This window comes from Thamnophis sirtalis, unplaced genomic scaffold (assembly GCF_051295495.1).
Source record: "Thamnophis sirtalis isolate CommonGarterSnake01/CBP01778 unplaced genomic scaffold, rThaSir2_p1.2 scaffold_1, whole genome shotgun sequence".
Classification (NCBI taxonomy): Eukaryota; Metazoa; Chordata; class Lepidosauria; order Squamata; family Natricidae; genus Thamnophis; species Thamnophis sirtalis.
In genome coordinates this window covers 155,764,166-155,779,385 of record NW_028261381.1, presented here as the reverse complement: position 1 = coordinate 155,779,385, position 15,220 = coordinate 155,764,166, and the positions used below count along the sequence as shown (strand labels likewise).

The following is a 15,220-nucleotide window of genomic DNA, read 5'->3' as shown; positions in this document are numbered from 1 at the left end:
AGATGTCCTGGGTGCGGTGCTAGAGAAGTCCTAGCTGCACCAGCGCAAAAGAAAGGGAGAGATAGGGGAGTTGGGAGCTCAAAGGCAGGCAGAGGACACAATCCCTTAACTTAACGAATTTCAGTGCAGGAATAAACTAGGAATGACTTAGGCTGGGATGGGTCCTTGCCTAATGACCAGTGGGATTCAGGTAAAAACAGCAATGGGGACTGATGGGATGGCTGTTGCTAAATGGTATAGGGTCTCCTGCTTAAGCAGGGGGTTGGACTTGAAAACCTCCGAGGACCCTTCCAGCTCTATTCTGAATGAGATTCAGGGGAAAGAACTGATAACCCCATTAATCTTTCAAATTCTGGATGCCTTAGCAGAGTAGCAATGAGATACACAATTGGGAGTCCAGCCACAATTATGGAATATATCAGCCTTTCTTATCCTCAGCATCTTTAAAATATTTGGTTCAACTCCTAGAATTTCCCAGCCAGGATTATTATGAAATAAATGAAATAAAATAACCAAAATAAAAAAGAATATTAATTGTGTATCTTTAATCTGATAAATCCTACTAACTCTTCTTTATTTCCTGATTAGATGTAATAGGATACACTGCTTATTAGAATCAGGAATATACAAAATGAGTTACTGCAAATTAAAATTAAAATTACAGGGAGAGCAGAGGGAGGAAAAATTAGTCAATTCATACCATTTCATCCCGGGCTTCTGTCTCTTTCCTTAAGGGTGGTTCAAACTGCAACTTGTCAACTACAAAACATGGATATTTGCAATGTTAAACATAACATTCTCCCGCTGTAGTTTTTAAAAAGGTCAAACGCTTGTGTGCACACACACATACACACACAAACACAGAGTTATAAAAGAACCCAATCAATCAAAAGCTCAAGTATATCAGCTTTGTCAATCGAAACTCCTTTAAAGTAATAATTAAAATAAGAGATACATCTTCTTATATGATAATACTAAGGAAATTAGAATGTACTGTTCCACATTAAAATATAAATCATTTTATATTAATTGATTTGTTGGCTTCCCCCAGGATATTTTTCCTTCCTTTTTTTTAAAAAAAAATATGGAACAGTATGTTGCAGAATAGTAAACCAGTTGGGTGAACTGTGAATTCCAGCCCTCTCTTAGGCATGAAGCTACCAGATTATTTGAGGCTGGTCAGATTCTTTCAGTCCTAGAAAGAAACAGTGGCAAAACACTACTGGAAATATTGCAAAGCAAATATTCCGGAGCAAATGGCATGGCCACCAGACATCAAGACTTAAAAACGCATCTCTGTGCACACCCCCACAAAGAATACTTATGTACACGTGGATGTGGATGATTACATAGTGTGGATTTTAATAATAGTTGGATTTTTTTTTTTGGCAAATGTCAAAATACCAATTTTCTGAGCTAATAGTGATAATATGATAATTATTTGGTCAAAACACAGAGCAAGGGGTTGTTCCTATTGCATGAAGCCTTTTCAGTGGGCCTGCTTCCTCTTTCGGCTATGACAAACCAAGCATAAAGGAATTTACTGTGCACAAATCTTGCTCGGCCTATTTTTCCAAGATTTTGCTCAATGGAAAGCCAGAATGATTAATGAAGTGCAATACAAGTTGGGGAACAGAATTTTTTCCCATTTTTTTCTTGGAGATCCTAGACCAGGGGTCTCCAACCTTGGCAACTTTATTCTTGGGGGACTTCAACTTCCAGAATTCCCCAGCCAGCAAGGCTTAAAGTTGCCAAGGTTGGAGACGCCTGTCCTAGACAACAATCTAAGGAGCTACCCTCAATTCAGTGTATAAGTTCAAAATATTTTATTCCATTCCCCAGAACACCTTTCCCAAGGATACCGAGAGTTGTAGACCTTCCAACCTAGTAGGAAAGGCTACTTCAAAGATAAACATTTCTATTTGATTTAGTACATGACAGGGGTGACAACTTTCAAAACATATTGGAAACTCACAATTTATTTCCGATGCTGTCCTTTCGGCTCTGACATTTCTGTTGGTGGAGCGAATCGTGTGGCGGATAATAGGGTGTGGCTAGAGGATTAGAAAAGCAGACATTCAAAGCACCTCCTGAACTTAAAAAGATTTCCCCCCACAATTGCAACACTCACATGTTTTTGCAGCTGGATTTTTTTTCTACCTGTGGTTTCCAAGAGTTCATTCAAGTTCCTGGCTTTATGATGCTTTACATAATAATTTTATTTATTTTTAATTTAAAAACTCTAAATAAATATTTTTAAAAGAAAGACTTTTAAAAATATTTTCTATTTAAGACATTTCACTGTCTGTAATGGTCTGATTCTTATTTATGTAAGGGATGTAAAGCAACATTTATATTTTTAAATGTTAATCTGCCAACTACACAAGTTGGCAGATTGACCAGGGATTAAAAAACAGGAAAGGGGACAGGACAAAAATAAGATTTAAAAAAAGCCAGAGACCTTAGAATTGGGTAATTTCATATCAGAGATTTTTGATGTCCCTAATCTGATATTAATTAATAATATGACATGGTTGAACATTGAATAATCTATAATTTATGCACTCTTCTAAGTAACTAAAGATAGCCTTGTCTTACTACCATTCGTTCAATGACCATTTGAAATTAAAACAGGGCTGAAGGGACTACGACCTGTGAACACATGATGAAAATTGGGGTGCTTGGCAGCCTGTCCATACTTATAACCACAGTGTGCTGCAACTCATGATGTTACACTTAATGACCACTTCATTCAACCACCAATATTTCAGTTCCAATTGTGATTGTAAATTGAAGACTACCTATAAACAGTAGCTTTCTATGCCAGTTCAAGTCTTCAAATCATCTTCAGGGACAGACCTAAAATGAGCACATCCTAGTAGCCAAGACAGCATGGGTGTCCATTGCCTGAGTGTCCCCCATCCACCTCTGAGAATGAAACTGCCTAGCTCAAGGGTCCCCAACCTATGAGCTGCGGGCCACTACCGGGCCGTGGCCTGTTGGCCAGTAGGCTCTGTGAGTGGCTGGCCAGTGCGCACACATGTGTGTGAGCTCCCCTCCACTCACACTATCATCATTGCGAGTGTCGTGCAGACGCTAGCATTGCCATGAGTGTTACAGCTGATACACAGCTTTACCATTTCATCCAAAATAAAACAAGGAAATTGCTAGGAAGAACTCACCTCAAAATCATCATCATCTGTCTCAGTATAGTGGGGGTGGTTATCAGGATTGTTCACTTTGTCCAAGAGCTCAACAGCCAGAGAACGAGAAAGTCCAGGCTGACCAACAAAGCTATGCTAAAAAAAATATTAGCATAAGAGAACAGATCTAAAATATTTGTAATGCAAGTTAAAGCAAGATATTTTTTTTTTAAAAAGCCTCTTTTCTTAAAAAGAATTAGTGGCGACTAAGACTCCTAGAGAGAACATTCCATGTTCAATGCACCAAAAAACTATTCAACCAACAACCAACAAACCAGAAACCCACCCGCAATCAATTGTATAATGTTTTTCCTTTAAGTGTGTGTCTTGCTACACACATTCCGTAATTGTCCTAAAGTTGTTTTTTTTCACAACTGGACAACTGGACTTTGAAATGTCTTTCCTTGAATACATTTCACTTCTCAACCAAGTTTCTTCAGTTCTGATTGAATGGTGGACGACGGAAGGATTTATATTCCTTGCAGTCATGTGGTTGTTTGCACTATTTCTGAAAGTTGTTGAGGCCACTTGGAGGTTTATCTGTGCTCTCAAGTTCACCTGAATAGTGCAAATAGGTGTGGAACTGCCTGCGAGACCGCCTCCTGCCACATACCTCCCAACAGCCGATAAGATCTCACAGGATGGGCCTCCTCAGGGTGCCGTCGACTGGACAATGCCGGCTGGCGACTCCTTGGGGGAGGCCCTTCTCTGTAGCTGCTCCGGCCCTGTGGAACGATCTACCCCCAGAGATCCGGACCCTTCCCACTCTCTCGGCCTTCCGAAAGGCCACAAAAACCTGGCTATTCCGGCAGGCCCTGGGCTGTTGACCTCACAAATGAGGTCCAGCCCCAACTTGATTGAGTGTATGATGTGTTGCTTTTTTAATCTGTTCTTTCTCTTTCTCTATTTTTAACTTTTTATCTTTTTAGTCCTGTATTTTGTAGGCCGCTCGGAGTCCTTCGGGATTGGACAGCATATAAATTCATTAAATTTACAATTTTACAATTTGGAACCTTTTTGGAACTGCTGAAATGATTGTGTTGTAAACAGGAGATAGGTTGTGTCATATCCTCCCCCCCCCCTTTTGAAAGAGGACTGTTCAATCTTAATGTAGATAGACTATTTGACTCCTCTTTCAAACTAACAGTCCTCTCTGTCCAAAATTTGGACTTTACTGTCTTCAAAAGAGTGACCTTCACACAATTCTAATTTACATAATGTCCCTATTAATATAAGAAGTTTGCTTCTTTCTGTGATTTCCAGGCAATTTTCTTTGTTACAAAAGAAATCTAATTTCATCAACATTTCATGTAAAAAGCACAATTTAAGTATAACCCAGTCTTAACTCAAAAATATTTATTATAAAAACAAGAGACTTCTGCATGCCTGACATTTTTTAATAGTTACATTTTACAATCTTTTCAAAAACAGAGGGCCTCTTGATCTTCTGAAAGCTTGAATGTTTACTCCATTAGTTGTGATGAGACTTTCATGTTAACCCACACTAAAGGAAAAAAAAACATACTTACTGTCAGAAGTCTGTCAGCAGTTGGCCTCTTCTTTGGATTTTTTGTAAGTGCTACTTTGACAAAATTATGGAATGTTGATGACCTGTAAAGCAAATGAAAGGTGTAATTTTTTTTATAAAATTGGTAGTTAACACAGAACTAATGTATAACAGACTAAATAATAGTTTCAAGCAGACATAAATGGAAGTAGCAACTATGGTCTTCCCCAGCTGGTTAACAATTTTCAGCATTCCATTTCATATTCTTGCTCCAGTTTATGTCTCATTCCTCAGAATAAAAGATTTTTCTTTGGTATTTTATTTTCTGGTAGCCCACTCCCCCCCCCCCCAAAAAAAAGAAAACCACTCAAGACTCACCATTTTGTTTTTTCTTTTAGCTTTGGAGGTTGAAAGTTACTTTTGGACATTAGAAAGAGAGCCCTGAAAATAAGAAGTAGGCATGTTTAGAAAATACATTTTTCCTGGTACGGTAATCCTCTTCCCCTGCTTTAACTCTTGCACAGTTACAATGGGGAGGGCTGTCCTGTCTTAACTACAGACCTCATGGGATGAAGGTCAAACATAGGTGGTTGCAACTCTCCAAGCTCAATTGATGTTATGCCCACAGCCCAGATGTCACAGAGTTGGTTGTAGCCACCGTTCTTTTCTACAGCTGCCACTTCTGGAGCCATCCTTAACAAGAGAAATAATATTACATATTAGAGAGTAAGAACAGGTCAATCCTTCTCTAACAACCTAGATCGGGGTGTCAAACTTGATTTCATTGAGGACCACATCAGGGTTGTGTTTGACTCCCTGGGGGCCAGGGTGGGTGTGGCCAGCTCGATGTCATTTGTGTCGGGGGCACCTGTGGTAGCCTGAGCACTTTGCCAGCGAAAAAGGGCTCCCAAAATCCGTTTTCGGCTGCCACAGCTTCCTGCAACCCTCTGCCAGCAAAAACAGAGCTCGGGAGGGCCATTTTCTCTGGCAGAAGCAACTGTGGGTCAGTTCTTCACTGTTTCCAGGGCGGCCCCAAGGGTCAGATCTAAGTACCCCATGGGCCAGAGGCGGCTACCAGGACTTGAGTTTCGTGACCCGTCAAAAGCGCGGACGGCAAAAGCGCGATCGACAAAATCGCGCCTTTGACGTCATCACAGCGCGACGAAAAAGATCGAAAAATTCAAATAAAAATTAATAAAAATTAAATTAAAGCAAGCCGATTCACATAAAGGTAAGGGTTAGGTTTAGGGTTAGGGTTAGGTTAAGGGTTAGGGTTAGCTTTAGAGCGTTAGCGTTAGGGTTAGGGTTAGGTTAAGGGTTAGCGTTAGGTTTTTCGTTACTTTAACGGTTAGGTTTAGGGTTAGGTTTAGGGTTAGGTTAAGAGTTAGGTTTAGGGTTAGGTTTGGGGGGCTTAGGGTAAGGTTTTCGCTTTATTTTTACATTTTTCGAACTTTTTCGTCGCGCTGTGGATGACGTCACAGCACGCTTTTGTCGAGCGCGATTTTGTCCTACGCGCTTTTGTGGTGGAACCCTTGAGTTTGACACCCCTGACTTCACCCTTCACTGGGCAGCACATTATGCATATATGCGGTCTGATACGTATGAAACAGCCTACCTTTTTTATAACCCATCAAAGCCAAATGAACCTGCCCTGCATCTTGGCTTGCCATTGTTATGTCTCTGGTTCCCTAAATCCAGCCAGCTAAAAGCAGGTTTCTCAAGTTCCGAGTGAGCTGATGTGAGACATTTTTTACTTCATGGGTCACGAGCTGTGCAGGCCTCAACTTAATGCTGTTTATATTGATTCAACACTCATGGAACTTGTGGAATGTACTGAAAGTTTTGACAGACATCATTTTGGAGACAGTCTCAAGTTTCAAGAAATGACAATCTGGCCCATTCAAAAGCATATAAGATCAGCTTTTCCATAAGTAAAGACTTTCTGCAAGCAAATTCAAACCTACTTCTGTTATCATGAAGACTAGGAGATTTGTTGTTTATATACTGTATGTGTACTTGTTTATAGTAAGGTACAATTCTCACATTTCACAAGTCAGTATTACACCTTGTTCGTAGATTGACTATAAACCTATACATCAATGTTTGTATTCCAAAACTCATTCTGAGCAGTTTCTTTTGCTCTATCAGCAGCCTATGCATGTGAACAATGCTGGGTATGAAATGAAATTCATAGATATCCACTAGACCACAACGTATTTCCTGGATTGTGAACATTATTGCACCTAAAGTCCATGTGTTCCTGTTTCCATGTTACCTTCCTTGCTTGACCAGAATTTTTTAGTGGACCCAAAGTTGTGTTTAGCAAAGATATCCCACATAGAGTCTGTCTATCCAAGAAGCCTGTAGAAGGATATAATAGTCTTCAAACTGCTGTTTTCCACATAGTGTAACCTTAGCTGAACAATTCTATTTCAGATTCTTTATAGTACAGTCAGGAAACCCTGGTTCAAGGTCAGTGGCCCGAGTTTAAATAATCCCAAGGAATTTATTACCAGTAAGGGGTGCCAATAAATGACTTCCTCTTTGCAATCGTGGCTGTTATCTTTGCTGCAACGCCAAAGTCAGCTGCAGAAGGAAAAAATTGAAGACATTTTTAGAAGTTGCCTTCCTTTTCAAGCATATACCCAAGAAAATATTTAGAGCTTTGTTCTCATCAGGGATATATGAATGCCAAATGCTTCAGGTAAGTAGATAATATTTATGGGTTCATCTAGAGCTAGTGCCATGAGTAAGAACTTTACTTTACTCGTACTGCTACAAAAATTAATCTTGGTAAGTAAATGAAATAGCGTTACAGACATTTAGCACTATAGGACATAGTGGAATTGAAGCAAGTTCTGCTAAGACAGTGCAGTACCTCTGGTTATTATGGCCCATATAAGAAACCTGCCACATTTTGCCACAACTTGGTGCATTGCCTAGTAAACAAGTATTAAGCATATTTGCTGCATCAGGGACAGATTGTGAGCTTAAAGGAAAATAACACTTAGTCCCAATACCTTAAATTTCTTAAGTCTTAGCTATACATGGAATATAGCTAAATTTCTCTCATCTTTTTTCTTGCTTCCAGAACATCACAACATCTCACATTCAGTTTTCCATTATCACTACAAGCATTTTAGAGCTTAAATTCAGATTGTTGTGAGAGAAAGCCTTGGCATGGAAAAAAGATTATGTGGCTACTGAGAGTCAATATTATTTAAGTATGTTAATGGAACATAATCATCAATTAAAGCCTTACCCACCACACAATTTTGTTGGCAAGGGCCTCAATTATAAATCAGTATGGCAGATCTTGACTTAAATTTATCCTCCATCGAAGTTTCTAAATGGCTAAAATTACGCTGTTGTTTTGTTCTGTCTTGTAAAATGGGGAAAAAACCATATAAATTGGAGAACTGAACCAATATTCTAGGATTCCCCTTTATGGCCAGCATTCATTACCAAGATTCATGGTAGCTATGAAGTAATAAAAAGGGTGATTCTGTATACTGTGTTTTTCAGAGTACAAGACGTGCACCAAGGTTTTGAAGAGGCAAATTAAAAAAAAGTTTTTGCACTCTGCAAACCTCGCGAAAACGCGCCCATTTCCCCCGCCCAAAAAAGGCATGAATAGCCTTTAGGGGATTTGCAGAGTGCTCAAAGGGGTGGGGGGGTGGGGGCAATAACGAGCAAAAAAGGTGCATTTTTCGCAAAAACGGACTCATTTTTTGTTAAAAAAAAAGAGTATGGATAGCCTTTAGGAAGCTTACAGAGTGCTCCTGGGGGCTGGGTGGGGTAAAAGTGAGCAAAAAACAGGCCATTTTTTTGCTCATTTCTGCCCTCCCTAGCCCCCAGGAGCTCTCTAAAAGCTTCCTAGAGGCTATGCACAGCCATTTTGGTGAAGGGGGCAGGGTTTCAGGAGGCAAAAAATGATGTATTCAGTGTATAAGATGCACCCAGATTTTCAGCCTCTTTTTTGAGGGAAAAAGATGCGTCTTATATTCTGAAAAATATGGTATATTCAAATATATACATTTTCTTTTGCTACTAAATAACAAAACCCCTACTCCTATGCATCTGTGACCAGGAGATGTAAACTTTAGGCAGTTCAGCTAATACATGAAATGGAGATCTGCCACCTTCCTTTTTAAGGAAATAAACATTCTTAAGATTAAGGACTATAATGAAACCGTAGTTTCCCAAAATTCAGCCCCAATACAAATTCTACAGACTTACAAATAGAAATCAGATTTTCTTTAAAACTTTATAAACCCCGTTATCTCATATATAAGAGAGTTCTAAATGCATTTTTCATTAAAGTAAAGGAGAAAACTACTAAACCAATGATTAAAAGCAGTCAAGAATTTTTACTGTCTTCTATATTTGGCTAGATTTAACCATTATTGCCTTTTATGAGGTTTTTATCTTCCTACTATTGTATCTGAAGTTGTATTTATTATGCCCTGAAGACTTCAGTTTGTTATATTTCATTCTTTTTATTGCAATGATCTACTTGTTTACTAAATTTTGTTTTTAAGGACTGCATGTTTTATATTTTTAAACTGTAAGCCATTTTTGTGGATTAAAGATTATTTTCCCCCTCTAGATTATGATTATAATATTTCAAGGGAAACTATAGAAGCATAAGCTTTTCCTGTTTGCAAAACAGTGATACTCTATTATAAAAGGTTCAGATTGTTCAGCAGCCTTGTTTCTTTTCCGTATCTTGGGTAAGAGAGACTTACACAACTCACCTTCCTCCTTTTCTCTAATTAACTCTTAATTCTTCAAACAAATGAGATCTGTAATGATTGTGGGACTGCCATTTTAAGGCTAGAGAAGGGTTGTTTGAAGATGGCATAGGCATTTGCCAAATTGGTGTCCTCCAAACACTTGAGCTATCTCTTATAAGTCAATGGTCTGATGTGGCCAATGGCCAGGAGTTTTAAGAGACATAGTAAAAAATATAGAGTTGCAATTCAACTCTATATGTAGTATATGATAAAAGATTATGGAAGCTATTATGAAATTATATTATGCATTATAATGTATATATTATATATGCCTATATATGATATATTTCATGAACTATGAATAATAATAATTATGTTATGGAAAGCTATACGGGAGTCACTTTGGTGGAGTGTTTAAGGCATCAGTTCCAAGAGTTCTATTCCCACCTTAGGCACAAAACCAGCAAAATGACTTTGGGCCAATCTCTTTCTTCCAGCTCTAGGAAGAAGACAATGGGGAACCACTTCTGAAAAACCTTGTCAAGTAAACTATAGGAACTTATCCAAGCAGTCTCTAAGAATCAGACATGATTGAATGGAAGGAAAAAAGAAAGAAAAGCTAAGTCACCCACCTAGCTTGATGTCTCCGTGGTCAGTCAACAGAATATTTGCACCCTAAAATATATAAAGTTTTCAAAGGTGTAGGTTATTTACTATCTTGAAGAAACTATTTTAGAGTAAATATAGAGAAACACTGGCTATCTAGCTGTTGATAAAATACAACTCCTAACAATCTACAATACCTCTATATGATAAAGGATCTTGGGCACGTTCTCCAACATTTGAATCATAGATCTCTCACTACTGGGCCACAAGCTAAAGATCTTTCTTAGAGTCACATACCTTAATGTCCCGATGCATTTTGCCTTTCATGTGCAAATACGCAAGTCCCTGAAAAATATCAGAAAAAGAAACAGTATAAGGATATAATTTCTTTAAATGTAAAAAAAAAAAAACCTAAACTATCTGTACAATAAGGCATGATGATGATTTAAATATGTGTACTGCCAAATCTCCCGGCAAATTAGAAAAAATATCTAAAGTATGAATTTTAAGTATCTAACAATTTTAGGGATAAATTGTAATTTCGTGCCTTGAGATAATGGTGGTCTTATATTTGCTATTATCCCCAGTAATATGGTCATTGTCCCTATTGGTTGGTTGTGCTGAAACTCTTTTTCAACATATGTGGAAGGCAGCAGGTTTACAGAATTCCAGAGTTGGAACAGACTTTGGAGGTCATCTAGTCCAATCCCCTGCTCAAGTAAAAGACACTATACCCATGATGGGGAACCTATGGCATGCGGAGCCATGTTGCTTGGCACTTGTGATGTCGCCCGTTCCTCTTCTGGGTTTCTGGCACGCTTACACGCATGACAATCAGCGGGCTTTCATGCATGCGGCAGTTCCGGAAACTGGAAGATCTAGTCTTTTGTTTTCTGGCACAAGCGTGTGGGCCACCAGCTGATTGTCGTGCGCGCATGCATGCCAGAAACCAGGAGACTAGCTGGCCAGCCTGAATGCGCGTGCCAGAAATCACAAGTTCATTTTCCGGTGCACGCATGCACCCTGGGCAGCTCCTCTTCTGGGTTGCGGCTCAGACGAGCATGCGTGGTGCCGAAAAGATTCACCATCACTGCCCTATACCATTCCAGACAAATGGCTGTGCAAACGCTTTTTAAAAACTTCCAGTGATGGAGCACCCACGACTTCTGAAGACAAGTTGTTCCACAGATTAATTGGTTTGATAAAGGGAAAAGACAAATTAAATAACTATAAAGGTTAGTGGAAAAGGCTACTCAAGAATCTCGAGGAAAAGGGTTACTTCTAAATTGGTATTAATAAGATATGCAAAGCTTTTGATAACAAAGAAAGGAATCTGATGTTGAGAACAATTGCACTAAGACTGGCCCCAAAATGAAAATAATTGAAACTTATTTGCTTAGCAAATGGCTGTAGAAAAATGTGGCATAGTATGATTATTTGGAAATTAGCCATTACACATTCTTGGGTAGGAAGAAATTGTTCAATCCAAGTGTTTATGACTAAGTGGTTGCTATCCATTAGTTACCAGCATAAGAAATGTCTACATGGTAGCATAGAAGGTCCAGCTGCATATTTGTTGCAGATAAGTTGTTACAATAAGTTCTGAATATTGTTACACTAAGTGCCAAAACTTCATGTTAAATATAGTCCTAATACAATTGATGTACAGGTAGTCCTTTGTCTAAACGTTACAATTGGGACCGGAATCTCAGTTGTTGAGTGAAACAATTACTAAGCAAGACATCATGTGACTGTTTCATTCAATGACCACAATCTCAGCACTCCCAGTTCTGGTTTTTAAACAATCTTGCAGACTGTTAAATGGACAGAATCCGAGGTAAGAACTGTAAGGTGCTCATCGGGGAGAGGGGGGGCGGGAAGACCCCGAGAGGCCCGGCACAGGCCATGTGTGTTTCTCCACCCAGGAGCTGAAAATTCTCCCTGCCAAAATCCAAGCAGGATTTTCAGCCCCCAGAAAAGGAAAATGCTTCTGCCCGGCCTGCACGGAGCTTCCCAGGGGCTTCCCTTGCCACAAGGCACCTCCTAATTCTTAATGCACCTAATTGTTCTGACTCTTATCTATGTAACAATCTTATTGAACAGTTTAATGGAAAAATAGAATAAGTTACCATAAATACATTTTCCCCAATGTCTAAATGTGGCTAGCCCGTCAGGCCTGGGGACAAAGATAGCCGCCCCTCCCGAATGATGAATGAATGTTGCTTATTATTTTTTATTATATGTGTCTACGTCATTGTTTGTATTCCCCTTCCTGATTTTTATGTGAGCCGCCCTGAGTCCCCTCAGGGAAAAGGGCGGCCTACAAATGTTAATAAACAAACAAATAAACAAACAAAATGTCTTTTAAACCATAAAATTTTCTCATTCTTTTCAGGTGAACATCTTTTGAACTGGAATTTCTAGAAACTGAAACTACACCAATACTGTTTAGCTAACTAGGCAGAAACACAGAAATATTAAGCTTTATCCTCATTGTTATGACCTTATCCCTGTGGGTGTTCCCTCATTTCACTGTTTCACATGGACATTAAGAAGCAGTGGTTGCGGGATTTAAGGTGTCACTTTAAAAGCTACTATTTGCTTTGAGATGCGTAGAGATACAGTACCTCAAATGCAAAATACCTGTTTTGCTTTCAATAAACACAGAGCAATAGCTGATGGAGTATGAACTGTATTCCCCCACCCCAGTGTAAATCACAGCTCAGGCCAAGGAAGTGACTTGGTGTCCTGAGACAATTCATTACCTGCAACGTCTCTCTGCAAACATACGCAATCTGTAACTCTGACAGAGGTCCCGTCACTGAAAGGAAAAGTAAATTTACAAATGCTGAAATATGCAGCAGCGAATTCCTGATTAAATTAAATCTAACTAAAGCATCAAACAAGCCAAAGAACAACCCCACATTACTTGTAGTGGATGTGGTGCACCAAGAAATAAAAATCACAAAAGATTAGGCCACAAATTCATCCAAGCATGACACTCAAATTTTCAGAGTGGCTTGCCCCATGGATTTGGATGCATATACAGCTGTGATAACATCCCCTTTGTTATTTCTGGTATCAAACACATTTAAATGTCCTGCTTTCATGATGAAGAACTGCTTTCATGATGAAGACCCTTTCTATACCCTGAGATCTTCCCACAGGCATGTTCATGTGCCAAGAAGACAACTGCCTTGGGTAGACTATTCTCTGTAATGCTATCCCAATTATGGAAGCCTTCCCCAGAAATACATGTTGTTCTCTGCCTCTCTGTGTTTAGGTCCCAAACTAGAATTATTGTGGCAAATAACAACTAATTTTTGTCATTTGTTTGTTGGTTTTGCAGATGCTAAGTCTGGCTATATCAGTGATGGGTTGCCGGTGGTATGCCCCGGTATGGGTGTACCGGAGCAAGCCCGGAGCACCGGATATCGTTCCAATAAGGTGCTCCAGAGGGCTCATCCGCCCACGCTTGTTACCTCTGTTTTAAAGCTTCTGCGCTGCCACGCACATGCATGGCACGTATAGCACTTGCACGACGCTCCGCGGAGCAGCTGGAGCATTGTGGAGCATCGCGGAGGTGCTAGAATGCATGCGCATGCTGCTCATGTGTCCATGCGCATTGCACGTGTCCATGGGGACACTGCCGGCCCCATTCCAACCGTACTGATTGGAACGGGATTAGAAAACTACCACTAGGTTATATATAACTATCACTTAGGGTGACATGTAAGCATCAGCTGGAAGAATTTTCAAACAATTGAGAGGCTTGCTGTTAAGACTGACGCAAATTGTGATTAATGTTAATGTTTTTAATACACTTATGTAACATTGTGTATTAAAAAAAATTAATGCATTATCTATGATTCAGTTCCGGTTAACACAAATGTCAGTTTGGCCATGAGAAAGTGTAGTTAACTGAAAATAAAAATGGATTGCTCCATCCTCTGCCTTGTGATATTACCAGAGGATATAGTGTAATTATTACAAGAGTTTAACTCTAAAACATCTGGAAGTAAAAATTTAGAGAAAACTGAATTATGGTTTTGTTTAGAACAAAATTTCTGTGCCTTGTTTTCTTTATCATAGCAGAGATTGGCAGTCTGTGCCGTATGGCTCAAGAGCACCAGGTAATCTATAGTACCATTCTGTTGAAATTTAGTTTATGTTAATTTCAGTTAGCTGATTAAAAAAAAATCTAAATTACATCCCATCAAAGCTTGCTTTTCCAACTGGATAACTATTTGTCACTTCTGCAAGGATTTCACCTAAATGCTTGTTTGCTTTTTTTTGACCGATTCTTGAATCAATCAAGTTTTGAGGATGCCTACATCGTTACTGCTCTGGAACTTGACTGCTGCATGTCTTGTTCCCTGGCCACCAATTTCCCAGACTTAACTGTCTGAACACCAATCTACTGCAGGCCTGGGATCATATTATTAATTTGTTCAAAAGAGAACCAAATAAAAGCAATTTCAATTAAAAAAAGGTTCTTGCCTGCTTGTCTAGACCAGCGTTTCTGAACCTTGGCAAATTTAATGACACGGGGACTTCAACTTCTATTCTATGCTGGCTGGGGAATTCTGGGAGTTGAAGTTCCCGTGTCTTAAGCTTGTCAAGATTGAGAAGCACTGGTCTTGCAAAGCTCTTGGTCACCTCAATGGCTTCATAATAGGCAACCACTTTCATGATCAATAGGAAATAACATACATACATACATACATACATACATACATACATACATACATACTACACACATACACACACACACCTCAGTAAAATTGTCATGAATACAAAATGGAGAAAAATAGGGAAGAAGGAGGACACAATAAAAGTAACACAATATATAAAATCCTCAAATACCATGGTAAATGTCTTGAAGGGACCCTCCTCCACAGTATTCCATACAAATCCATAGCTTCTCATGGCTAAAAAATAAAGCAGAAATGATCGGAATCAATATTCTAAAACAATCCAAACTGAACCACATGCAGCTACTATTCAATTTATTGTTCGGACTGTAGGTCACAAGAATTTCCATTTACAAAACAACAGCAATTGAACAGCTTTTATATGTGGCGTGCTCTTATTTCTCACCTACCCCTAAAGCTAAGGGCTTTTCGATTATCAGATGCCCTAAAAATGTGAAATGAGATCAACTCTAG

At 39.1% G+C, this 15,220-nt stretch overlaps 1 protein-coding gene across 1 annotated transcript in view; it reads right to left on the bottom strand.

Moving 5' to 3' along the window:
* Nucleotides 1–15,220, bottom strand: part of MAP4K5 (mitogen-activated protein kinase kinase kinase kinase 5) — a 97,663-nt gene that overhangs the window by 28,723 nt on the left and 53,720 nt on the right. Inside the window, exons 5-15 of the mRNA XM_087728781.1 lie at nucleotides 14,919–14,983; nucleotides 12,818–12,873; nucleotides 10,350–10,397; nucleotides 10,079–10,121; nucleotides 7,224–7,296; nucleotides 5,272–5,403; nucleotides 5,089–5,151; nucleotides 4,733–4,814; nucleotides 3,183–3,299; nucleotides 1,976–2,054; nucleotides 701–759 (exon numbers count right to left, since the gene is read on the bottom strand). Coding sequence (XP_087584907.1) covers nucleotides 701–759; nucleotides 1,976–2,054; nucleotides 3,183–3,299; nucleotides 4,733–4,814; nucleotides 5,089–5,151; nucleotides 5,272–5,403; nucleotides 7,224–7,296; nucleotides 10,079–10,121; nucleotides 10,350–10,397; nucleotides 12,818–12,873; nucleotides 14,919–14,983 — 817 coding nt within the window. The remainder of the gene's footprint in view (nucleotides 1–700; nucleotides 760–1,975; nucleotides 2,055–3,182; nucleotides 3,300–4,732; nucleotides 4,815–5,088; nucleotides 5,152–5,271; nucleotides 5,404–7,223; nucleotides 7,297–10,078; nucleotides 10,122–10,349; nucleotides 10,398–12,817; nucleotides 12,874–14,918; nucleotides 14,984–15,220) is intronic.